General features: G+C 34.5%; 2 protein-coding genes across 2 annotated transcripts; one reads left to right on the top strand and one right to left on the bottom strand.

Moving 5' to 3' along the window:
• The first annotated feature begins 208 nt into the window (after positions 1-208).
• On the top strand, positions 209-8,130 carry LOC115969628 (putative pumilio homolog 7, chloroplastic). The gene is made up of 5 exons (XM_031089325.1): positions 209-2,284; positions 2,375-2,537; positions 5,413-5,576; positions 7,149-7,407; positions 7,616-8,130. Exons 1-5 carry the CDS (start codon positions 678-680, stop codon positions 7,721-7,723), a joined length of 2,301 nt encoding a protein of 766 aa, XP_030945185.1. The 5' UTR covers positions 209-677; the 3' UTR covers positions 7,724-8,130.
• A 12,847-nt stretch (positions 8,131-20,977) lies between these two features.
• Positions 20,978-26,378, bottom strand: LOC115966558 (TMV resistance protein N-like). Its single transcript, XM_031085770.1, has 5 exons — positions 25,888-26,378; positions 23,374-24,472; positions 22,962-23,270; positions 22,362-22,877; positions 20,978-21,505 (listed from the first exon to the last, which is right to left on the bottom strand). The coding sequence occupies exons 1-5, from the start codon at positions 26,376-26,378 to the stop codon at positions 20,978-20,980; spliced, it is 2,943 nt and encodes a 980-aa protein (XP_030941630.1).
• Between the last annotated feature and the right edge of the window lie 211 nt (positions 26,379-26,589).

The following is a 26,589-nucleotide window of genomic DNA, read 5'->3' as shown; positions in this document are numbered from 1 at the left end:
ATCCTTAAAGAGTGTCAGCTTCATGATTTTCACATAAATTTTTTTTTTTTGCAAGAAAAGCATTAAAAGTAAAATGCTTTGAATACTGTGTTTCGAGACTCACAGTGTGTGTTTTGTGCCTTTTGGATGTGTGTGCGAGTGTTCAAATTCATATATATATATATATATATATATATACAAAACAAAATAGATGTGTATTTGTTTTCTATTAGAGGCCCTATATAGGCTATAGCGTCTCTTGCTCTCCAGCTTTAATGGCGTGAGAGAGCGTACAGGGTGGTATATCTACGGTCCCATATGGTAATAACCGTATCTAATAATCCCTTCAATCTTTGCATGCTTCACCAACTCCTCACAAAAGAAAAACCCAAAACCCAAATGACATGAATTTTGTTGGAATGAAATGTAATTGAAATTTCTCTTCCATCGTCAAAAAAAAAAAAAAAAACCAAAAAAGAGAAAAAAAAAACCATTACCCAGATGATAGAAAGTGGTAATCTCTTCTGGGTATTTGTTATTTAGTCAGTTTGAATCGATATCTGATGTGGGTTTTCTGATTCTGGAGATTGGGATTTGTTTGGCTCGTGGTCTCTATCTGTTTGGTGCGGAGTTTTATGTGTGTTGTTGTTGTTGTTCTTGTTTGATTTTTTTGGAAGAGTTTTGAGATTGGAGAGAAGATGAAGAATGATAAGGAGCTTGAAATGTTGTTGGATGAGATCCCTCATGCAACATCACACAATATACATAATCATCACCATCATCCTCATCATCCTCATCTGCATCAACAACATAATCATACTCATCTTGTTGGTCATGGCTTGAATGGTATGTATGTTGATGATCCTTCATGTCATTATAATAATAATAATAAGTATACATGTGCCTCCTCTCCTGTGAGTATGCTGTCTTTGCATTCAAATGGCTCTTCATCAACATTGTGCTCAGGTGGGAATTCTTTCTCTGACAATGGATCACCTACCACACCTCCATCGGAAGAGCTTAAACCCCACATGCCCTGTGGAAATTCTCATTACCCAGATGGATTATGGTTGGATTCCAAAATACCCGTTTCATCTGTTAGGAATAAAACCAATGAGAGTTTGATTGATGAACTGAGTCTGTGTAGGAATCTTAGTAATGTGTATATTAGCAATGGGAAAGAGGATTTTTCTAATTTGAGAGATTCCTCGGTAGACCGGGATAGGCTTCTGTATCGTGATTGTTCTTTCAGTGGGAGTAATCAAACCACTATTGACAAACATGGGGACTATGACAATGTCAGGAGAGGATTTTCTGATTACATGAGATTTCAATCCCCTGTTCCATCAAATGCTATGAGTTTTGATGGTCAGATGAGTCCAGCATTGTCAGGATTGCAGCAAGAACATAACTTGGGCAGTTTATTGGGGTCAAGGGTGTCCCCCAGAGAGGCTGATAACTTTTTCCCTCAGTTTAATCACTGCAATAGCTCAATGAATTTTCCATGGCAGAATACAAAGGAGCAGATGGATAACTATTACCTTGGAGGAAGTCCTGTATCCAATTTCACCACTTCTTTGAGTGGTCTTCCAATGGCTGAGTCTCTATTCTATGCTCAGCAAGACGGAATGAATTTGAATGAAGCAAGAGGTGTACTGAATCTGCTCAATACTCCTCAGCTGACTAGCCCAAGGCCTCATTTGAGTGTTGAAAACACACTACATTTGGGCCTTCCACTATCCAGTGGGAGGACTAGGACACCTTTAAATATTAGAATTCCACAACCAGGTCTCGAGTCTCTTACTAGTGATGAGAGTTTCATTATTCAAGGTGAAGCTTTAAATCATTCAGTCAACAAGGGATTCAATCCGTCAAGGGGTCGGAGTAAGGTTGCCTTACCTGAAATTGGTATGAGTAAGCGTCTAGGAAGGTCACAGCTAGATGGCTGGCACCAAAGTGCAGAAATTTGTGACAATGCTCAAAGTGCAAGGATAAATTTTCCATTCTCTCTACCAACTAAGTATAACTCTCTGGCAGAAGCTCAAGGATACATATATTTGCTAGCAAAGGATCAGTATGGCTGTCGATTTTTACAAAGGATTTTTGATGAGGGTACCCCAAAAGATGTGCAAATAGTATTTAATGAGATCATCAACTATGTAGTTGAACTTATGGTGAACCCATTTGGGAATTACCTTATGCAGAAGTTGTTGGATGTCTGTAATGAAGAACAGAGATTGCAGATCCTGCTTATGGTAACTGCAGAACCAGGGCAGCTTGTTAGAATCTCTTTAAACCCTCATGGGTAAGTCATGGGCATATTAAAATTTTCATATCACCTTTTTTTTTTTTTTTTTTGTTCTGTCAACATTAACATGTCTTTTCTTTCTATCAGCACTCGCGTGGTACAGAAGCTGATTGAGACTCTCAAAACAAGGCAGCAGATTTCACTGGTTATATCAGCCCTTGAACCAGGGTTTCTTGCTCTCATCAAGGACCTGAATGGAAATCATGTGATCCAGCGTTGCTTGCAATGCCTTAGTCATGAAGATAACAAGGTGAACATTCTAATTTTCTTTTAAGTTGTTTGAGTTTACACAAATGCATGCTAAACATATATGTAATATTACCATGGTTGGTCTTCAGTTTATAATATATGCTTTAGACTTATCAAAATAATTTTTACTACTTATCAAAAAAGTTTATAATATATGCTTTAGTATGCCTGATTGCTCATATCTGTAAATTTTTTTTAATTTATGATCCTAATCATCATGCGCAATTTTAAACCTTTTCACCTTGCTTTTGCTGCATTAAATTTGATTTCCTCCAACCTTGTATAAACAAGCCTGTGTGTTTGTCTGAAATATGTGATTCTTGAAATAATTGATAACACTCCGCTTTCCTATGTGGTGTTCTCTTATTATGCAAAATATTAGTTCAGAAACAGATATAATCACATGCCAAGATCAGTTATTGGTGTGAAAAACATAATCTAAGATAGTTGAGTTGCTACTCCTCTGCCTTCAATACATTTTCATATTAACGTGTTTAAGTCATCAGATTTCACTAGCTCAACTGAGTATCCAAATGGCCATGTTTATACCTGAATGGTCAGTGACAGTCCACTAGATTGCCATATTAAGAATTCTTTTAGTTCAAAGTAACTAGACAAACAAGAAAATTAAGTTAACCAATAGAGCATTTGGACTGTTTGAGATTTTTATTAATTGATTGATGTAATGGGGCATTTGTACTTGCATGAAGGACAATGACATGCCTTTTGGCTTTCTTCTAAGTGTGCATTGTTTTCTTATGGTCAATAATCATCAAGTTGTTCTAGTTACCTGATGGCTTCTAATCATGTTTGTTCCCAATCTATCACCACTTACACTTTCAATGATACATTTATCAAACTAAATGTCATTTGAGAACAAATTATGATATCATTAATTGCTATTAAGGTGTAGAATTTGGTCATTATAACTAACCGAGTTACCATGAAAAGATCATGGCATGAGAGCTCTCAATTTGGTTGCAACATATCGAAGACTCTACATTAATTTTTAATAATTTAGTTGAATATTGTTTTGGTCCTCGCTAAAGTTTAACAACAACAAACCTTAGTCCCATACTTTGGTATTAGTCTTGTGTATTCTTCTTTGCCATTCTATCCTTTCCAAAATCATACTTTCCGTTATCTTCTAAATTAACATGAACTATTTTACTACAAATAGTGTTATTTGGGTCTTCCTCTACATCATTTTCTTTCCCTCGAAGCCTTACAAGATTTAAGTTCAGATTTTAGCCATGATTCAGACCTAAGCTTTTGCAAACACATCAAAGCAGAAGTGTTGTAAACCAAAAAAGAAGAGTATTTTACAATGAAGAATTCAGTGGCCTGATAGATGGACCTTCAAGAAAAGAATTTTGTGAAGCATTCCTATATTGGTTCCCTTTTTTAATTTATTGCTAGGTACCACAAACCACTGGGGAATCCCTCAAACCCCTCCTATATTGGATACATTTCAAGCTGTTGGACCTTCATGACAGGAGTTTGTGAAGCATTCCTATATTGGATACATCTCAAGCTGTTTCCAATAATTGGAGAAGTAGTAGATATAAATTTAGCCATTGAAACAGAGCATGTCCTTGACAGAACACATGATATAGGATAATAGTTTCATATGAAAAGTAGTTTATATTTATACTAACAGAATCACCATTAGAAAATTAAATTTTACAATGGCTAGAGAAGAAACAACTATGGTATCCGTCCTATATTTTACTTGTGGTTCCGTCCTATATTTTACTTGTGGTTCCAGCACAATAGTTGCTGGAATCTCAAACCCCTCCTATATTGGAAACATTTCAAGCTGTTGCCAATAATTGGTGAAGTAGGAGATATAAATTTACCCATTGAAATAGGGCAGGTTTTCATATGAAAAGTAGTTTATATTTATATCAACATAATTGCCATTAGAAAAATTAAAAATTTCAATGGCTAGAGAAGGAACAATCACAATTTGTTGCAGGAATACTAGGATCATCATGTTTTTGTGTTGATTAGTTCGGTAAAAAATTTGACTCAATCCTGCCATTTTATGATTAAAAGAAAAGAAGGAAAAGGACTTTACTTTATAGAAATCAATGGGCAATACAGTAATCAGCCATATTTGGTTGAAGTGGTCAATTGGGCTTTTCCTTTGTATACTTCCCATATGTTAGGGTTGTTCCCCTTTACCTCGTTTCTTTTAATGGATTTTTATTACATATATAAAAACTTATATGTATTTAATTGAAGTGGTATCTGCCTTTCAGGGTCATGTGCACCTAGTTTAATGCTCCTTTAGTTTTAATATGTAGTCTGGGCACACCCTCTTAATGTGTGCTAGACATTGTGGGAATTGTAGTATCAACATAAAATGATAAGAGCTTTTATCAATATAAGAAATGGAGTTGTTACAGCTCTGTCACAGCTTTAATGCAACTGCTCTGCAAGAGTCTGCAAACAATCTAATTTAGTTTCTTAGTTCATTAGTCTAGTAAGGAATTGTATTAGATGTGGCATTAGAAAAAGGCAATTGCTTACCAGCAAATGTAATTTACTTTTTGTACCAAGATTGAGGCATCTAATCTGTTTAAGCTGGCATGATAATTGATAATAAATTCATGAATCAGAATGTATTTATTTTTTTCTTTGAATAAAATTATAATAAAAGAATAAAAGCCTTTAGATTCAAAAAAGGCATGCCTGTCAGGGTTTAGAGTAATAGACTCTCCCCTCCCCATATCCGTGTGCCATTTTTAGTGGGAACAAATAAAATGGTGTTTAGACTAATAATTTTTTTGCCATTTCTGCATTTTCTTTAGTCATTCTTTCTCTTCATATAAATTTACACTTTCTTGCTTTTCTTATTATGTATCTGGCAGTTTATATTTGTTGCTGCTGCAAAGTATTGTGTTGACATTGCAATTCATCAACATGGATGTTGTGTTTTGCAAAGATGCATCAGTCATTCAATTGGGGAGCATCGAGAGAACTTGGTCTCAGAAATTTCTGCCAATGGACTTCTGCTTTCTCAAGATGCTTATGGGTAATTAAAGAAAATATACCGCTCTATTAATATCACTCAAATACTATTTTTACTTGTAGTCATATTAAGAAAAGTTATTTTTTTCGAAAATCAATAAATCAAATTCTTCTTGTTTAAGTTTCTCTCAGTGATGAAAATTGTATCCCTATTTAACTGTCATTAATTCATTATAGTTGATCATTCCAAAGCTACACACATATGTTCAAGCTTTTAATGAAATGGAAATGTGGTAGACATGTACACTAGAAATATTTGTTCAGGCTCCAGATTTAGGAGCTTCTGCATATGACACAGATCTACTATTAAGCTAATGGTTGATAAATCACAACTTGTCTCAAAAGCTTAAGATGCTAGGAAATGATGAATTTAATCACTATTTATAAAAAAGAAAATGGTGAATTTAATCATTTAACTATTATTCTAATATTCCCCTTCACATGTGAGCTTGGACTTCCCCTCAATAAGTGGGCCAACACATGAAAATTTTAATTTCTTAAATGGAAGGTAGAATGGGAATAGGGTTCAAGCTCAACATGTCATCTTTGATTCCATGATAGATTACTGCTTGTACCAAAAGCTTAAGTTGTTGAAATTAATCATTTAACTATTATTCTAACATGGTGTGTGTGTTTTGTGTGTGTATTATCAACAACTTTTTTTGAATCATTCGTATTCCAATCCAAATCCTAATTTGTTTGTAATAATTGTGAACATTATCGTCTTGTTAAAATCATTGTAATAAAATGTCTTATCATAATGAAAACATATTTGGAAAAAATATATATGTTTTGATCCTATAAAGTCCATTAGCTTTGATTGTGACCTTTCCTTGGGGACATGCAACTGGGGAATCATTCAGCTGACAAGCTCAATGAAAAGCTGAGCTTCAGGTTCATGATTTGGTTTATAACACAACTATCTTCTTATCTTTCTCTTCTCTTCCAACCCAACCTGCTCTTCTCAACTGTGTTTTTGAGTAAACTGAGCTTGTTTGGTAATTTGGCTAATTTGCTGTATATTTTAACAAAGCACCTTTTCTATTGGTGGCCTGTTCTTTGGAAGGAGAAATATATATAGAACTAGAACCTTGTGGTCCTCAAAGCTTATTGAAAAGCAGAGGCAATTATTATTATTATTTTATTTTTGACAAATGAGGGTATCTAGACTTCTTTGAGTATATGACTATTCTCTTGGGTGTATGCAGTTCCCCCGTCCCACACACACCACGTTATTACAAAGAGGAATCCTATAAGGGTGGCCCCAAGATGTTGGCAAGAGGTTTCGAACCCAAGATCTCATAGATATCATGAGGTCTTGGGAACTACTAAGCCAATAATATCTATAGTTTGAGATAAATTTGAGACAAGTTGTGATTTATCAACAATTAGCTTAATAGTAGATCTGTGGCCTCAAGATGAAAATTGTTTCCATATTTAACTGTCATTAATTAATGATAATTTGCTCACCTGTTTCATGTAAAGTGGATTGGTGCAATATGTTTCCCTTTTTGTGTGTGTGTGTGTGGTTCTACCCTTTCTTCTGAATGCAACTTCTGCATTTTCTTTTTGGCAGAAATTATGTCATTCAGTTCATCTTGGAGTTGAGAATCCCTTCTGCCACCTCAAATTTAATCTCTCAATTTGAAGGGAACTATGTACACCTCTCAAAGCAAAAGTTTGGCAGCCATGTGGTTGAAAAATGTCTTATGGTTTTTAATAATGAATGCCAATCAAGACTTATTCATGAATTGCTATCTGTTCCTCAATTTGAACGGTTGCTTCAAGACCCACATGCTAACTATGTTGTTCAAACAGCTCTTCGAGTTTCTGAGGTATGGTAATCATTTGCCTGTTATCAACATTTTTTTTAAGCAACTCCCTGTGGTCACTCTTTTAGTGTTGTTGCACGCTCCCCCCCCCCCCCCCCGGCGGGTATACCGTATACTTTTAATCTCTCTTGTCCATAAATCTTGTTAGTCACATCTAAGACTTTGGTCATCTTATCCTTTAATAATGTCCTGATTTTTCCTTACGAACTAGGGTCCTATCCATAATGCATTGGTAGAAGCAATCGAGTCCCACAAAGCAATTTCACGCAACAGCCCGTATTCTAAGAGGATTTTCTCGCAGAAGCTTTTGAAGAAGTGATGTACATTCTTCTCTTTTTGGTTTGAATTAGTGTTGTTATACACCATTACTAGCATGTTAACTACCACTATCATTGCAATCATCAGAAATTCTAACTGTAAATTCTGAAGCTGGTAGCCAGTCAGAGTTTGTCTTCTCAGGGCTGCATAAAATATCCTCCACGTGCTCAGCAGAGTAAGGAAGATAAAGCAATTTTGCTTCCAGTTTAATTCTGGACATAATGTATTATTCTGTTGTGTTGTTGATCTTTGTGTTGGATATTATTATTCTGTTTATTGTGGAAATTTCACTGTATTTACTATTTAGTGTATAGAATGTTAGGATTTGGCTGCTGATACTGTACAATATAATGCGGATGCTTTTTCAATTATTTTACTGCAAAATGTTTATGGCTTTATGCATGTGAATGCATGATGTTGATCCTCTTGCACTTCTTGATTTTAGTAATGTCAAATTTATTTTGATGTTTAAGAATGTAGTGGAAATATTGCCAATACTGAAGTGCAATTGGGGAAGGGTGCCATATAGAAGTTTGAGATTCTCCTTAAGAATATAGAAGTTCTGAGACTGCTCCATGAATGAAGCTGCTTGTGGTTGTTTTCTTCTAGAAGCCCATTCAAACTCACTAACAAATCAAAATGCAGCTCTGATCTTCAAGAAAATCATATAAAGAACCTGGTAAACTAATCAAAGTCCCTAGCAGCCCCAAAATTTTGTTTTGGGAGTTGGGACTTCTATCTTAGACCGTACAAATCGATGCAAAATTGCAAATTGTGTCGAGTTCTGTTAATGCTTGTGCTTGTTGAAGTTTAACCAACCAAAATTTGCATAGTACGTGCGTTACTGAGCTTAAATTCATTTGATCTACCACTTGGGTCTGAACCTTTGGCAGAACTAGATATACAATACAAGCTCTTTTATGAAATGGTATATGTTGTATCCAACATATGTAATCACCCTCTCACATAGGGGTGGGTACCATAGTTGTGAGGTTCGTCCTTAAGTGAGGGTGGTTATATATTTCCGATGCACGATGGGTTTTCTCATTTTTCTAATGGTTAACCAATTACCCAGCATTGACTGACAGGTTGTTATGACCTCCACTACCACATGAAGCACCCCTTCTTCTACCTTGTGGTGCTATGGTGAACTAAGGGGTGAAAATGGATTAACACTCTTCAATCAAATGAAAGAGTGTTTATTGAGGAAAGACCTAGCCTCCTATAGCAATTTCTTGCTAAGTTTGGAAAATGTCTGATAACCTTTATTGGCTTCATCAATGGTTATATATATATATATATATATATATATATATATAAAGAGAATTGAAATCTGCTGCAAATATTTGTAATGTTAAGCATCATGATATTTGTGATATATGTACATATGTATATGACCTTACGACCGTTAAAAGAGAAGAGAATGTGACAGGACCTAGACATCTAACGCACCAAACTTACAGTTATCATACCAATATGGTAAAATCTATCACAAAGCCAATATCAATCCTATCAAACTAAAGACTAAGGTGGATAACAATCCAATCCTAAGCTTTATTCAAATAACAGTTAGATAAACTAAAGGGACAAGGCAACTATTAAAAAATTATTATAACAATTTTGCAACAATCCAAACTCTTCCCTGAAAACAATCCGCAACTAGGCTAGAGAGTAGGAGATAGGAGATAACTTCTGATGTAATAATGACAAGAATTCAGGTTTGTGGTCAGCTGACTATGTCCTCTGCATTAAACTGTAAATGGCTGGCAGGTGTCTTCAATGGGTTATGGGTAGTCAACTTTTGCATGTTAACAGTGGCTACAGTATGCAAGGGGAGGCACAGTGACAGTAGTTTATACTGATTGCTTCTGCCATAGCTAGTTTGACTTTTGTCTATGTTGTGATGACCAATAATTTCTACTATGACGTATATGGTTGAATTTAAAGCTATATTGGAAAGAGTGATTTTTTTTATCATCTGAAAACATAGAGATTGTGATAGACTTCTCTTCAACGGACTTGCCTTATATCCTTGCTTTTTGTAGTAATAAAACCAATATTCTTCCGTCATAGTAATGCTACAACTAAGAGCATTCACAGCAGATGTGGTAAAAATTAAGCTATTTTGCAACATCAAAGACCTACTTTATTATTTTACCACACCATTTTACAACATCCCATTTATCATATGTTTTATCATACAATTCTATACATTAAAATAATATTTCCTACACATTAAAATAATATATACCACTCATCAAACACAATCAACAGCCACTGCAAACAACCAACAGCCACCACCACACAACCACCACGTCCTCCACAACTCAAAACACAATTCAATACAAACCCACCACAGCCATTAATCTCTGCCATTATTGAAAAATTTTAAGGTTTTGGATGTGTTTCTTGCTCTGTTTTGGTTTGGAGGCAGAGAGAGATCTTTGATTGATCAATACCCAGCCACAACCATGGCCCCACGTCGCCACTGCACCACCACGACCCAAACAATCAACGACACAAACCCATTACAAAATCACCCCAAACAACCACGGCCCTATGCCGAACCCCATTACAAATCACCCCAACAATCAACGACACCAACCCAGGCACGATCACCGCCACTGCACCACCACAACCCAAACAATCAACGACACAAACCCATCACAAAATCACCCCAAACAACCACGGCCCCCACGCAGGACCCCATTACAAATCACCCCAACAATCAATGACACCAACCCAGGCACGATCGCCGCCTTGGTCCAATTGGTCCACTCTATCGTGTTGAAAGCGAGAGCGAAGAAGAAAGCGAGCGCGATGAGCCAGGGGATCGGATCTCTGAAGGCAGAGAACGCGGCGGCGAACATCAGCGTCTTGGTGAGCACGGAGGCGTCGAGGTCGAGCAGGGCGACGATGCCGAGAGAAACAGGGAGTGGGAGATAGAGAGACAGAGTGAGGTTTGAGAGGAGAGGATTGGGGTTTGAGGGAGAAGAGAGGAACCGGAGACTGAGAGAGAAGAGAAAAGAAAAAAAATGAAGGGAGAGGAGAGAGAAAAAGAATATAAAACAATAAAAATTTTTACCACATTTGTCCGTACCGTTGCAAATTTGCAACGATACTGTAGCTATGTTGTATAAATTTTGAGATTTGACACATCTCATAAAGCATCATTTTTGTGTTTTGTGTGGTAAATGTGCCAAATATTTGACATTTGGCACATTTACCACACCTGCTGTGGGTGCTCTAAAAGAGATTTTACAAAAACTTCTTTTTAAGTAGGGCATTGTGTACACTTGTTAGTGTACATCGTTGATACACATCATGCATTTTATGTGTTGTAGATATACAAAAAAAACTAAAACAAGCGTGAAATTATGGATACTATGTGTACAAAAAATGTACATTAACGAATGTGTAAGAATATATTCCCTTCGTAAGCATAAAACATGGTGCGATATGCATGTGATGTAGCAAACTTTCTTTTCCTTCTTTTTTTGGGATGAGTTATTAGTTGCCACATCACTTTGTACAGCAACACATCACTTTCTTTGTCAAGTCTTTTTTTTTTTTTTTTTTTAAATAATTTCTTTGTCAAGTCTTTACATACATCTATTGACTATTGTTTAATGGAGCTAAGTTGGCTAAAATAAGCTTTTATGCCAAATCAGCCCAAATCAACTAAGTAGTGTTTTTCTTAGTTGTACATTTGTTGAATTTTTGTTGTGAAATGGCTCCTAGAATAAAGTGTCACACCACACTATATGTATGCTGTAGTTTTACCTAATGGGCAGCAGCTAGTATTCAGCAATGAAGCTTCTGTATAGGCTGTTAAGTTTCAGCCTCTGTCTTGCAAGTCATTTCATCACCACACCCCACCATTAACCAATTAAATGCAAGTCCTTTTTTATTGAAACTTATACTGGCCTTGAAGTTGTTATACTGGCCTCGAACTATTTATTCTACCATTTAAAGAAAACTAGCTTGTGAGTGCACAAATACAAAAATAAAAAAAATAAAATAAAATTTAGAATAATGTTTTACAAATTATTTTATAAATTTTTTACAAACTGCTTATATGATAAGTAATTATTGGTAAATGAAAAGGTGATATATATTTTTTGAGAGTGATGAAAAAGTGATATTAATAATAAGTCTAGATGAAAACCAATAAGAGGTTGACCACATTAACATTTTGTAAAAATATTGTAAAATAGTTTGTACTTGTAGCATTACTTAAAAAATTAAGAACAACCACAATTGCACACTATTTACATTATTTAATACTTTTTTTTAATTGCACTCATTGATTCTTTGTAGTGTTGTAAATAGCTGCACCTAAGAAATTGAGTTGGACACTTGGCATCAAATTAGACTTCAATTAAAATTTAATTTGGAATTGAATTGGATTTTTTCTTAATTTTTGGCTTTAAGAGGTTTAAGTGTCGTTATTGTGGTCCTCTTGGCTTCTATGTCAGGTGTTAATGCATCATTTATTTGGCACAAAAATTAAAAAATTTAGAAGGGATATGTGGTGCAAAATTAACTATCCAATTTAAAATTTAATGGGGTTTTCTCTCAATTTTAGCTTTAATATATATATTATAACAATGACTTATAAAATTGAGAGGTATCAAAAGCTTATGTAGCAAAATCTTATGAAGTTAACTAAAAGTCAGAATTCTTTGATTCTAGACAAACTAAGGAAAAAAATATGGAATATGATGAAAGTGTGCTGCAAGAATAAAATTATTGTACAATACATTAACTTGAAAATGAATCTATTTTCGTACAATGAAAACTTATTTGAATTTTGAAAACTAGAATAGTACTTCAAATTCTGATATTCATTCAAAAACTTCAAAATATTGCAAGTATAATTTTTTTTTTTTTTTTTTTTTGATACAATGAAAGGTTTTGGATACAATGAAATGTTTGAAAGGGAAGGGAACTTTAAAATTGAGGTAGGCTAATTTTTTTAGCCATGACCCCTAAAACTGATGCAAATGCCTTTTATAGGCTCACAAAAGTGAATGAGTAAAATCGCAATAAAACAATGAACAATAAAAGTAAACAATACTAAACAATAATGAATAGTAACTGTTGGCAATGGGGGACATTGGTCTTTTGCCCTTATTTTGTAAAAATAACAGTAATATATCCTTATTTTAAAACTATTTAGGTCCGTGTCCTTGTTTTTTAAACTTGATTTTAATAAAATTGAGTTCGGTATAAAACTCGATATCCTCAAAATCGAGTTATATGTAAAATTTTTAATTAAAACTCAACTTTAGCAAAGTCGAGTTTCACTTAAATTTTTTTTTTTTTTTTTAAATTAAGTGGCAAAATATGCATAAAACTCGATATTGCTAATATCGAGATCTACTTATAACTTGATTTTGTTAAAATTGGATTTCAAAACAAAGACATAAACTTAAATAATTTCAAAATATGAACATATTACTGTTATTTTTACAAAATAAGAGCAAAAGCCCCATATCCCCTGGCAACGGATTACTCATAAATATAATAGATCAAGTATCTAAATTAGTAGCTGTTATTTACACAAAATGAGCTATTAAGATATAATTTTAATGGGTGATTTAGTCAAACAATATTCAAGCCCATACATTTTTTTTAAGCCCATTCTCTTATAAGCTTAACGGGCCTATGGCTGGCTAATAAGATAAAGACCAAGCCATACATGTGGGTGTGCCAGCACTCGCCACTAAGCTAGAGGGAAGAAGAGATACAATAAATTTCAAACAGCTTGTGTGTGTGCCATACATGTGGGCTTAGCACTTCGGCTTTTGGGTTCAACAGAGAAGTAGATTCCCCATGTTTTGGGTTGTAAACGCAACAATTTTCATATATTTATTAAAGCAATAGATTGTAATTAGTGCCACGTTATTTTCACTGAGACAACCATTAACTTTATTTTTATTGTTTGTGAATCACAATCTCTTATCTTGGACCGAAGCTCAATAAAAACAGAAAAGTCCGATAACACCTAGCCAGCTCACATGTCATATCCACAAATATTTCCCTCTCTCCTCTCGTTTTCAAAAGATTTTTTGTCTACCATTAAAAAGGAAAGAAATCGTCATTCTAGCAAAAAGTCTAGAGACATATACATTGTAACACATATTACCACAATTTAGACACATAGTAAGCAGTGATTGAAATACACCAAGTATCAATGGTAGACCCATATATAAGTGATATAATTTAATCACAAGTTGACATTTATACAAGTTGTAGCAAATTATGTAGCTAATATAAGTACCAAATTTGGGTGGTGTTGTGGTGGACTGGTGGTGGCGGCGTGGTCCTGATCGGGTTTGCTACTCTGCTTTTGTTCTGGTTTGGTTTGATTTGGTTTGCTTCTGCTACCGTCTGCCCAACCCCGCCCACTAGTAAGTTAGGTTTTCTTGTTTCTTTTTTTCCCCTTTTATTATTTGTGTCTTGCTGCGTGTTGTGAGATTTGTATGGGTGTTCTAATGCTCCTGGCCCTCCTAGGCTAGTTAGAATCGGCTAAGGATTTTATTTATTTATTTATTTTCCTCTTGCGTGTGTTTGTCTGGGAGGGTTATTTGGGCTTGGGCTATTTTTTTTTTTATAGCTTTCAAAAATATCAATAATATTTTTGAGTGGGTAAAGTGCAATTTTATTGAAACAAATTGCTAAAAGTAGTATATTATATACTAATATTTTTATTTAAAAAAAAAAAAATTCTGGGGGGCCACTGCCCCCCATGTCCAACAATAGCTCGGCTAAGCATATGGTCTAAGAAAAACTCTTACTCTAGGGGAGGATCATAGTACTTGAATGACTTTCACAATTACTACCAATCAGTTAATACCCAAAGATCAACATGAAAGCCTCAAATTTCTTCTATTTGTTGATACTGTATTTTATCAGCTTCTTTTTGTGTACCAAAATGGCAAAATCTCACATTTTTCATAAAAATTACCTTTTTCATTACCTTCCTAAACAATATAATGTTGTATTCACGTATTGATATTATATTAATATAAGATTACAATAATGTAACATCACAACGAACCAAACGCCCCTAATTATAATGGCCTTGTTGTGTGATTATACATGCAAAAAGGCTTCTTTCTCTGTTATATCACATAAGAAGCCTTTTTTTTGGTTTTCATTTGTCAATTTGTAAAACTTTTGTGGAAGGGGGGCCAAGAATGAATATTAAGACCCCATGATAGGTCCGTCACTAATTTTATCCTACACATATGTTTACCATAAAGAGAGCACCTTTACACTAAAACAAAGTTTAATTACAATGTTGGTTATAAAGTTTCAGACTGAACTACTAGAATGATCATAATCAATGTTATGTTTGTCATACTATTCATGGAAAAATTAGTGCTCTCTGTTGTAGTCATGGTCAAAGCAACAGCAGAAGCAGTTGTGTTTGATGTATTGCCTTTCGTGATGGAAAAAATAAGAAAAGTTAAAAGTTTGGCAGACAAAAGAAATTACATTTTTGCTGCTACTGAATTGAAATTTAAACCTATAGCTTTTCTGCATGCAAATAACTTTTTAAAACCAGCACCAGACAGGACGTTTTCCTTTATAGCCTTAAGAATAATTAGTTTTTGAAACGCAAACCAAGTATTACTCATCTACTGCCAATATATGCATAAACAATTATGGCAGTTGGAACATGCAGGTCTACCATCACCTTGACAAAGACTTCATTCGATTCGATCCAATGCAAGAAGCAAATTAAATTATAGCACACCTTTGGATTCACTCAGTCCACAACAACTGAAGAACCTTTAAGTTCATGTGTTTAAGACATAAGCCACTCTACTGAGTCTGAAAGTAGACCAGGCACGATGAGGTTAAATGGAAGGCCAATTTGTGTGTGGACACATACAGAATACAACAAATGAAGAAGCTTCACAATTGTCAATCTTTGAAACATCTTAAATGCTATACTTATAGTTTAAAGCCTCTTGAATAAATTAACACTAGCATATGTATTCTACAGAATCCCTTGAAGAAAACCAGAATACAAAAGATTTAAGACTTGAGCTGCATTTTATACGTTCCAAATCCAACAGTGCTTTGTCACTGGATCCTGAAATGCGAGCAACTTCAAATTTCAACGTTTCAATGCAAAACTAAAAAGTGAGAATACAGCGTGGAGCAATATACAAGCAAGAAACTAGAAAAAATTAACAAATTAGATTAAAAGTAACTGGTCCTTATTATAATTTGGTGACTCAACTCTGTTAATCTTGGCCAAGGCCAAGTTTCTCATTTAATTGAGTATTGCTTGGAACATAATGGCTGGTTTTCATTTTTACAAAATATAATAAACCTAGTCTTTTCTCGGTGCTGCAAATTTTCCAAAAGGCTAAATATTGCTCCTTTAGCAAGTCAACAGATCTACCTTTATGGCTTGATGCATTCAGCATGAGCTTTCAATGCTACAAAGTTATGAGAAATAATATCATCACTGATTAGAATTAAGTTTCTGTCATTCTTCATTAAAAGCAAGGGATAAAATAAAAGGAAGATAAGGCCAACGCTAAACTGTTCTAAAGAAGTTTAAAACTCCTTTCTTAACACTTTCTTAGAACTTTCTCCTTGAAGCAATCAATGTGGTTAAGGGTAAAAAATATCTGTTCAAGCTAGATTATTCAGCTCTTTAATGTGATTACATAATTAGCATGCATTTTACAGCAAACAAAAGAAAAATGCATACTACATCACAACATTTATCTTGATCCATTCAACAGATTTAAAAGCTTACTTGTAAGCTTTACAGGGATTGAAGTAAAGTTCATAATCGATGACAATGCTTTCCTTGGGTTCTATCAATCCAATGACTGACAGGTCCTCTAATAACACCAATAACTGCTAAAGCTTCAGTCCTCCCTCCTAAAAAACCAGCATAAAGAAATAGCACAAGTTAATAGACAAAAGAGGGTCTAGAAATTGAGTTACATAAAATTACAACAATTGTGTTTAGTTTGATCTAAAACTCAAATGCTATTGACTCAAACAGAAACACTACTTGTTAAATAAAAATGACATATATGTGAAATCAAACAATGAAACCTAGATCCAAGATGCAACAAATCAATTCCTGGGGAGCTAAAAAAACTGTCCTTTGCTGGGAGGCTGCAATTGCTATCCTTAGTGCTTATAGCATACAGGTATACTGATCAAACATTTTCATACTGCTTAAGAAAGTCATTAAGCTGATTGAGCAGCAATTTAGAAGATTCTATAGAGTGGAAATTATAACTGATTTACTAAGTAGCTTGGAATTCATTGTGTGTGACAAAGAGTGAGGTGAGTTTTGAGTTTGGGCCTTTGGGGCTCAAGAGAGTTGAGGACTGAAACTAGGAAACAATCATAAGGCATACATGGAATTTTTTTGCTCAAAGGGCTCAATTTGGGTGGCTTGGAATAAAGAAAATCTGATAAAAGGAAGATCCTTTTGGATAATTAAAATCTGTCTAAAATGCTCTTGGGGATGGAGGAAACTCCTCAAGCTTAGAGAGTTAACAAGGCAATTTATAAGATCTTCTGTGGGGGATGGAAAAAAATATATACTCTTGTGGCTGGATTTGTGGCATCCTAATGATATTCTTTGCACCAGGTATGGTTACAGAGTAGCATGTGATGCTGCAAGAAATCTTAGGACAAAAGTTTCAACTCATTGAAGGAAAAAAGCCATGTCTGGAACCCACTTTGGTTGGAGGATGGAAAAGTGGAAGGATAAAAAATGGGGAGGGGATATAAAAGTGGGAGATAGAAGAGATTTTAGTTTTCTCATGGTTCTATACAGAGCAAACTTCCTCAGGGGGACATTGGAGAAGTAGATGGATCTATTTGGCTTCCTGCCAAGGTGAAAATTTATGCAAGCTAAGAAACCTAGAATCAAATTTGATTGAGGTAGTCTGAGGTTAATCGATGGAAGCTAATCTGGTTTTCTGATATAGAACAAACAAAACATGCTTTCCTAGAGCAGCAAGGGCGTTGAAAGTCACAACATAAGATCAAAGTGGGTGCTAGTAGATTCCATTAGGGCGACAGTGTTGGAATTACATGAAATTTGGCAAGTTGAAGGGAAACGGTATTCTGATCCAGACTTATGACTAGTGTCATGAGCATCACCTAAATTTAGGCAAGTTCTTTCGTTAAGGCTCTGAAAACAGTATTTTTGCTATTTATATTCATATTTGTTTTTCCTTAATAACTTTTAGTTTAAAAGTCAGAATAAGGTCCTATCTTTTTTGAGATGTCTCTTAGAGATAATATATTCAATTTCTGCAATTATCTAAATTTTGCTATTTTTGACAAAAATCACTGTTTTGCCACCTAATAATGTGATTCGCATAGATTAGGGTTTTTGGGCGTTTTCATAGCGCCCTAAAACAGACAGCATTTCTACTGCCATTCCTAGACACGTTTTAATCAATTGGCTTGCTATAAGAAACAAATTATCTACTTAGAATAGAAAGCTGAGACCATTTTAAACTTGAATGTAGTTTTTCAAAAAAGATTGTGGAGAAATGGGAGATTAGTGTAAGGATGGTAGTTAGAGCAAATTTTAAAGACTCTAGAATGATTACATCTATGTGTAATGTCTGGATTTCTACTGCCATTCCTAGACACGTTTTAATCAATTGGCTTGCTATAAGAAACAAATTATCTACTTAGAATAGAAAGCTGAGACCATTTTAAACTTGAATGTAGTTTTTCAAAAAAGATTGTGGAGAAATGGGAGATTAGTGTAAGGATGGTAGTTAGAGCAAATTTTAAAGACTCTAGAATGATTACATCTATGTGTAATGTCTGGATTATTCAACTCACTGTTCTCCAAGTGAAGCCAGGGAGTCCTACGTAGTAGTGCTGTTGTGTTTGAGCTACATGTTTTATTTTTCGGTTGTGTGTGGGGGTGATTGTGTTCGATGTCCTCGTAAGAATCAAGATCTCATTAGGAAAAGCTAGCAAGTGTTTCTTTAGTTTGACAAGAGTTTTGTTCTGCTTCAAATATGTCAGTATCATGTCTACTTGTTCTGTTGTTGCTACAGATATGCTGCATGTGGCCTTGTACTAATGACTTGTTTGGATAGAGGGGGAAAGGAGTGGGAGTGGAGAGGAGTAGGTAGAGTTGCCGAAAAATAAGCTAATTTTGTGTTAAATCTACTCTATTCTACTCTACTCCTCCTCTTTCCCCCTCAATCCAAATGGACCATAAGTCTTCTCTTAATATATATTTTCATTCATCCAATAATAAAAAATAAAAAATATAAGGGTAAATAAAAGCTACCACTTTTACCAGGATTACTCTTCGTCACAATGAGAGTTACAGTGTCATTGTGTGCATAAATTCCAAATCCAATATTCAATTAGATTAGGGTGCCATATCCACTTTGGGTGTGGTACATCTACGTCACAAGAGGATTAACACTAAAAGTGAGGTCAATGATTACTCATCAAACCAAGGCATCTAAAAATTAGTTTCCTGCTTAATTACAGGGTAAAAACTTAGGTAATCATTAATTAGTAGTTCCCAAAATTTTTAATTTTTTTGAGAGAAAGAAGCTAAAATGTGTGGTGGGACTAGGGGTATGCAGCCAGCCCGCCAAAACCAACCCGACCCGACTCAACCCACCGAGTTGGGTTGGTTTTTAGGGCTTGGTAGGTTGGTTTGGATTATAAAAAAATTTTAATAGCAGGTTGGGTTAGGTTTGGGTTATAAAATTCTAAATCCGCCAAACCCAACCCGACCTACCCATATATTTAATATATATATTTAAAATATATTATATAATTAACAAATTTTTTTAAATAACTAACTCTTCCAATCTTATATAGCCCTAGTAAATTGCTATTGTTGTTTAGTCATTAGTTTTGTTTTTCTTTAAAGAGTTACATTGATACTAATCTTTGAGTTTTTTTAATATATTTATATTCATATTTTTTTTTCTACTCAATTTAATAATAATAGTAATTAAAAAAAAAAGTCCAACCCATAGGTTCAACCCGACCTATGTGGGTTGAGTTAGGTTGGGTTAGGTTGGATTTATGTGATGGGTTGGGTTGAATTTTTTTTAACCCACCATGATAGATTGGGTCAAAAAATCTCCTTAACATGACTTAACTTTACCTATACACACCCTAGGTGGGACATCTTCCATTGACCCAAAAAAACTTGTGACATGAATTGCATGTCTAGCAATGTTGTGAGCTATAGAGCTTCTGTCCCGATGTACATGAAAAAAAAAAAAAAAAATACTAATACTACAAAAAGACTGCAAAAAGCCAAAAACTATTGCATCTTGAATCAAGTGACCAAAAGAAGCCATCGAAAAAGACTCTTCCTTAAGAGAGTTAACCACTATCTCAGAATCACCCTCCAAAATAGTTGAAACAATTTTGTATAGAAGAAATTTAAGTTCTTGCAGGCTAGGACGGTAAAATACTATAGTCTCCTAAAAAAATGGAAAAGCTAATTACCAAAAATTATCTTGCATGAACAAAGAACATATACTGAACATAGGAACCAAAAAATGAAAGTATCCTTAAACAACAAATCTATAATTGAGAAAATCACACACATGAAATGTCCACAGTACCTTCATCACAAGTACATTTTCTAATTCACCAAACTCACTCTTTTACTGCCTCAACCCATCCCAGAACCTGTAAAAAAAAATCACATCAAGAAAAGGGTTCATATATAATACTAACAAGATTAGCATGTCCTACTTTTAGCCCCCACACACCCCCCCCCCAAAAACCCAAAAAAAAAAAAAAAATTAGCATGTCCTACAGTTGAAGAAACACATACTACCAATTTTTGCCCTTCACTTGTCATAACAGCTAGGCTCAGAAATAACAAAGGAAAGGCCAAATCCATGGCAAAACAAAAAGTTATTCACCCTTGGCTCTGGCAAAACATGCCAGTTCAACCAGGGTACTGATTAGGCCGTATTTTTCTTAATACAAACAATATAAAATAAAATTAGGGTTGTTTAATTAAAAAAATAGTTGTCCTACTTTTCAATGAGGAAAAAAAAAGATTAAAAAGAAAGTAAATGCAAGCATATGCAAAGGAACATTAAATTAAAAGAAAAATGAAATTAGACAGGTATAAACAAGATCCATAACTAAGAGGGAGATGGATGGTGACTTACAAAAACAATTCAGAGATAAAAGAAAAAAAATGATCATTTGTGCAGATTCTTCAAAGCTACCAGTTTCACTGGGATTCCTCTTCCTCTTCCTCACAATCAGACTCACCTTGTTCTTGTGTACATAAATTCCCAATCCAATTTGCAAAACACATCATGAGTCTTTCGATTAGAATAGGGAGCCTCAGCCGTATTTTCTTTGGGTGTGGTACCTCTACATCATTAGAGGCCTTATCCCCCTTAGAGTCATTGCGGCTTCGCTTAATTTTGGAATCTTTTGCTGAATCTTCTAAATCATACTCATAAGAAGTGATGCTGCAACCAAGCATAGTTTGGTTTAGATTTTCAATGTCTCGTTTGTATACCAAACGGACCCCACATTTTGTAACCTCCAATCCGGGACCTTCAATTTCAAATGTAATCTTAATCTGACTAAGTTCATTAGCATCAATTTGACTCAATTTGTTTTTCCAATGCTCATCGAATTTCTTATAGGGAAAATATTTCAGCCAAAGGTGATGTGAATCCATCTTCCCAAATTCTTCAGACAGAAAAAGGCTCGAGTCATTCGGATGTCCGTTGACCTCACAGCAACACTGAAGCTCATGTGTATGGCTATAAAGTCCCGAATTTTTGGAATAAATTTGGTGAAGTGGATGATGCTGGCGGAGTACAAAAACAGCACACACTGCAATTCCCATAAAATCTGAAGGCCCTTGCAGATTCACTTAAGCCCCTGCACTTTGATGGCTAATCCATTTCGGAATTTCACTTTCAGGAATAATGACACAATTTTCCGATTAACTACAGCGGCCTTGCCCCGAACTAACGAAATTTAAGTGATCCTGCAATATACAAATCATGAGGTCCAGGCTTTAGAACTGAGAGAACCAACAAAAAATAAATAAATAAAAGAGATACCTGAAAGTAACGTCTCAGCATTGTTAACAACATGTAATCAGAGCCTTGATTGTCAACCAATTTGACACAATTGAATAGATAGAGACGCGGCTTAAAAGAATCTTTTCCTCTTAATGGTAATGTTTCCAGTGAGGTACAACCTTTTGCTACAATATATGTCATATTTAATGGAAGCTCTGGTAATGATTGAAGACTGGTACAACCACTCAGACAAAGATTTGTTAAATTAGAAAGTAGAACAATACTTTCAGGTAGGGCAACAAAACTATTTCCTATCAGATTTAAATTTGTTAAAGACAACAAGCAGCCAAGAACATCAGGAATTGCTTGAAGATTGCAATAACTTAGATCCAAATGGGTCAGTGACCATAAGCCCATTGAAGTATGCTCTAACATGCTCATGGGATCTAGACATCTTCTTGGCATTAAAGGAAAGCTGGATAGCCCTTCACACTGTTGGAGAGAGAGTTTTCTAAGATTTTTTAAGAAAATCATGGACGAAGGAAGACTTTTTATAGCAGTTCTACTCACATCTAGCTCTTCCAGGCCTTCAATATTCCCCAAGTTCTCTGGTAATTCATCAATTTTTGAGCAGCCAGATAAAGAGAGAGTTTTTAGAGACAAAAAATTGCAACTGGCATTTGAAAAATTTGAAAGATTCTTACAGTCTCTTAGATCCAATTTAATGAGGCCAGTTAAATGCTCAATTGGTAGATCTTTTATAGCAGTCCTGTCCAAATAAAGTTCTGAAAAATGTGACATATTTCCCATAATCTCTGGAAATTTTTTTAGTTTTGAACAACCAGAAAGAATGCAAACTTCTAGAGATTCCAAGTTGAATTTGTGTGGAAGGCTTTTAAGACATTTGCAACCATTCAGATCCAATCTAATAAGCCATTTGAGATTTCCAAGAGAAGCATGAATCTTAGATAGTCTTGTACAACGTTGAAGAATCAATTGCTTCAAATTAGGGACTTCACTAAAATTCAGGGTCTCGATCAAGTTTTGAGAGTCACTCAGGTCAATAAGTTTTAACTCATTTAAAACCTGTTCAAAGTAATAAATAATTATTTAAAGTAAAGAGTTAATCAAAATGAATAAAATTCACATTTACATAAGTGAAAATGTTACCATAATTCCTTTCCATAGTTGTTCAATACCACTGCAAGGCATTCTCAATTCAACAAGTTTGTTTGGTTGGAAATTGGATGGTATGGATTTTAAATGATATCCATGCCATTCTATAACACATAACTCATTAGAAATAAAACTGAGGCCTTGTGGAAGTTGCACCTTGCCTCTAATGAGGTCCTTTGGAAGTTGCACATTACCAATTCTTAGCAATCTCAATTTTTTCATCTTTGAGAAGGCTTCAGCACTCAAGTGTTCCACTGTCTGAATAGGTGTGTTTAGCATTATGCCTTCAATTGCCTCTGTTCCCTAATAACCAAAAAACAATGAAATTAGAATAATTGGCAAATCCTTGGAAGAATTTTTAAGAATATATTGATTTCTAAGTTTAGATCAAGACTAGTTAACTCACAGTATTATTCTTCAATACATGAAGGGCATCCTCATAAATCCACAACCTACTACGTCCACCAAGCTCTTTAGGGGATCCATGAAGAACAATTTCTTGACCCATTTCTTGTAGCAAATCATGCATGCACAAAGTTTCTCGCTCACCAATGGTTATAAGAGATTTGTCCACAAGAACACCAATATTATATTCTGGAAAATAACAAAAACTTTGTAGTATATCTCTTATGCAATCTTTGTTCTCTCCTTTGAAAAAACATGCAATATCTAAAAACAATTCTTTTTGCGTATCCGTTAGCCCATCAAAACTTATTTGAAGTATATCCAAAATGTTTCTATCAAGTTCTACTTTTAGTTTATCTAGGGAACTTTTCCATTCATCCGTTGTTTTAGCAAACAATGAAGAACCTAAAACTTTAAGAGCTAATGGAAGGACTTTGGAATAGTTCACAAAGTCCTGAGTCAAATCCACATAATTTTCTTCAGGATAAGGTCTATTGAAAGCTCCCCGACTAAAAAGCTGCAAAGCATCATCATTATTCAACCTCTTAGCTGTATATATATCATTCACACCCCATCTTATCAATAAATGTCTATCTCTACTTGTTACAATGATTCTACTCCCTAGACCGAACCAATCATGCTTTCCAGCTAATGCTTCTAATTGTTCTATTCCATCCACATCATCAAGAACTATAAAAACTTTTTTATCACGTAGTCTATTCCCAATAACATTTATCCCCTCATGAACATTCCATATATTCATTTCACTTTCCATGAGGATCTTAGAAATAAGTTGTTTTTGTAAAGAAACTATGCCTTGATTTTTAGTTTCTTCTCTAACATTAACAATGAAGCTACAAGCTTCAAAGTTATTAGAAATTCTTTTATAAATTTCTAGTGCAAGTGTTGTTTTGCCAATTCCACCCATTCCGCAAATCCCAACAAAGCGAACACCATCCAACCCTTCACCCAAGTATGAATCCAACATTTCCTCCACACAAGAGTCCATTCCAACAAGGTCCTCACGAACACTTGAAAATTCACGATACAACTCACGAATTATCCTTTCAGTGATTTTATGGATGACTACTGATTCGGGCCTGCAAAGAAAATGGCAAAACAATAATTTTGGTGAGGCAGAGCTAGCTAGCCACATTTAGCTAGAGAGAAAACTTACAGCGTAAACACAAACCTTAGCTTCGTTCAATAACAAAAGTAACAAAAGGCGAATTCTAAAAGTGTATAATACGACACAGTAACTGATGTTTGATTTGTTTGTCACATTGTATGGTCTGTACAGGGGCGGCCCAACATAATTTGGGGCCTAAGGCGAAAAATTTATGCAGGGCCTTTAATATATAAATATTAATTAAACAAAATTATTTAATACTAATCAAATTAAGGTTAATTTGATACATTAAATACATAAATAATACCAACTAGACTAATGTTAATTTCATATAGAGAATTGAATATCATAGTTGAATTATAAATATTAATAAAAAGAAATAAAAATATATTGCGATTGGAAAAGATACTTTATTTTGGATATAAGACGATGCACAGTTAAATAAAGTTGTAATCTAATTTTTAATTTTATATTTTGATTTTAAGAGAGATAGATATTATTTGGTGTATGGTTTTGTAAGATATTAGTTTACAAAAATCAAAGTCTCAAACTATTAGGGGAGATTAATTTATAATTGATAATTTAACACATTTGCAACATCTTTTGAAATATTTTAGGGTTTCAATTGAGTTAAGTTTGTCTCGTACTTTGAGAGTTTTAATAGAAATGAAAAAGAAAAATGCGCTAATTAAAAGTACTATAAAATGTTCAAAATATAATGTGATATTGTTTCTCATTGATGAATTTTATCAATTTAACTAATGAATGTTTATATTACATTTTTTGTGATTAATAACATGGCAATTTGTAAGCTAATAGTAAAATTTGTACATCAGTAATAAAAAAAATGTACAACCTTTATAAAATATACATAATTTTATAAAAATTTGGGCCTTTAACTATAAAAAATTGGGCCTTTTTTCCCAAGGGAAATTTTGTTTTTTAGTGGGGCCTTAGGCCTAGGCCTAACTTGCCTAGGCCTTGAGCCGGCCCTGGGTCTGTAATTGAGAAGCATGTATTTCCTTATTGCAATAACAGTTTAATGAGTTGAGAATGCCTAATTTTATTAAGTCTTTGTAGTATATATGTTTCTTGGATTTCTATTATAAAAAGTTTTAAATTTAAACTGCATAATTCTACTTCTAGCCTAATTAACCAATTGGCGTGGACATTCTAACTTAATTATCAAAAAAAAAAAAAAAATTGGTAAAACTATAAAAGGGGAGGCTAAATGGGGAGACTATAAAAACCAAAGCTTTGCACAAGTCACTTGTAGAATACGGATTACCATGGTAATTTAGTAAGTGACTTACACACAGAACAACACGCGCAAAAAAAAAAAGAAAGAAAGTAATAAGATAGAATTATTCCAAAAGAAATTCTTACTTATTTTTTAAATCCCATCCAGCGAGATTAGCAACTTTTGTCAAAGCAGCTTTCCACATTTGCACATTTCCTATATTATTGTTGAGACGCTCTTCATGTTTAGAAAGGTGTTTTGCAAAAGACCCCCTCTGGTTCCGCACGTCACTAGGATCCACATGGTAGAAAACAGGAAGAATTACCAACCCTCTCTTCTCCATGCACTCAACAATCTTTGTTAGTTCAATCAAGCACCACCTCGAAGAAGTGTAGTCTCTTGAGAGAATAACAACAGCAAACCTTGATTCTTCTATTGCTTTCAAGAGCTCTGGCATAATGATTGTTCCTCGATCGAGCTTTTCGTCATCCTTAAATGTATATATGCCTTTTTGCATCAAAGTATTATATAAATGATCTGTAAAATTATAGCGGGTGTCCTCACCTCTATAACTGAGAAAGACATCATATTTCCATCCACGGGTAAAAGAAGAAGATGTTGATGAAATCAAAGCCATGAAGGAAATAGTTTTGCTTGAACAGGGAGTTTACAGATTTAGGAAATTGCAGAAGCGACTGAAAAAATAACACTGGGCTGTGGAGTAGGTGAAACAGATTGGCCGGCAGTCACGGGTCAAACAATTCATTTTCTATTAGTGTCGCGGAGCAAGTGGCGACCTCCTCCTCTTTCAGGAATCTTCATGGCCCAACCCAACAACTACTTATATA

Source organism: Quercus lobata, chromosome 11 (assembly GCF_001633185.2).
Source record: "Quercus lobata isolate SW786 chromosome 11, ValleyOak3.0 Primary Assembly, whole genome shotgun sequence".
In the NCBI taxonomy this organism is placed as follows: domain Eukaryota; kingdom Viridiplantae; phylum Streptophyta; class Magnoliopsida; order Fagales; family Fagaceae; genus Quercus; species Quercus lobata.
The sequence above is the reverse complement of the archived record's forward strand: the minus strand, read 5'-3'. Positions and strand labels throughout refer to the sequence as shown.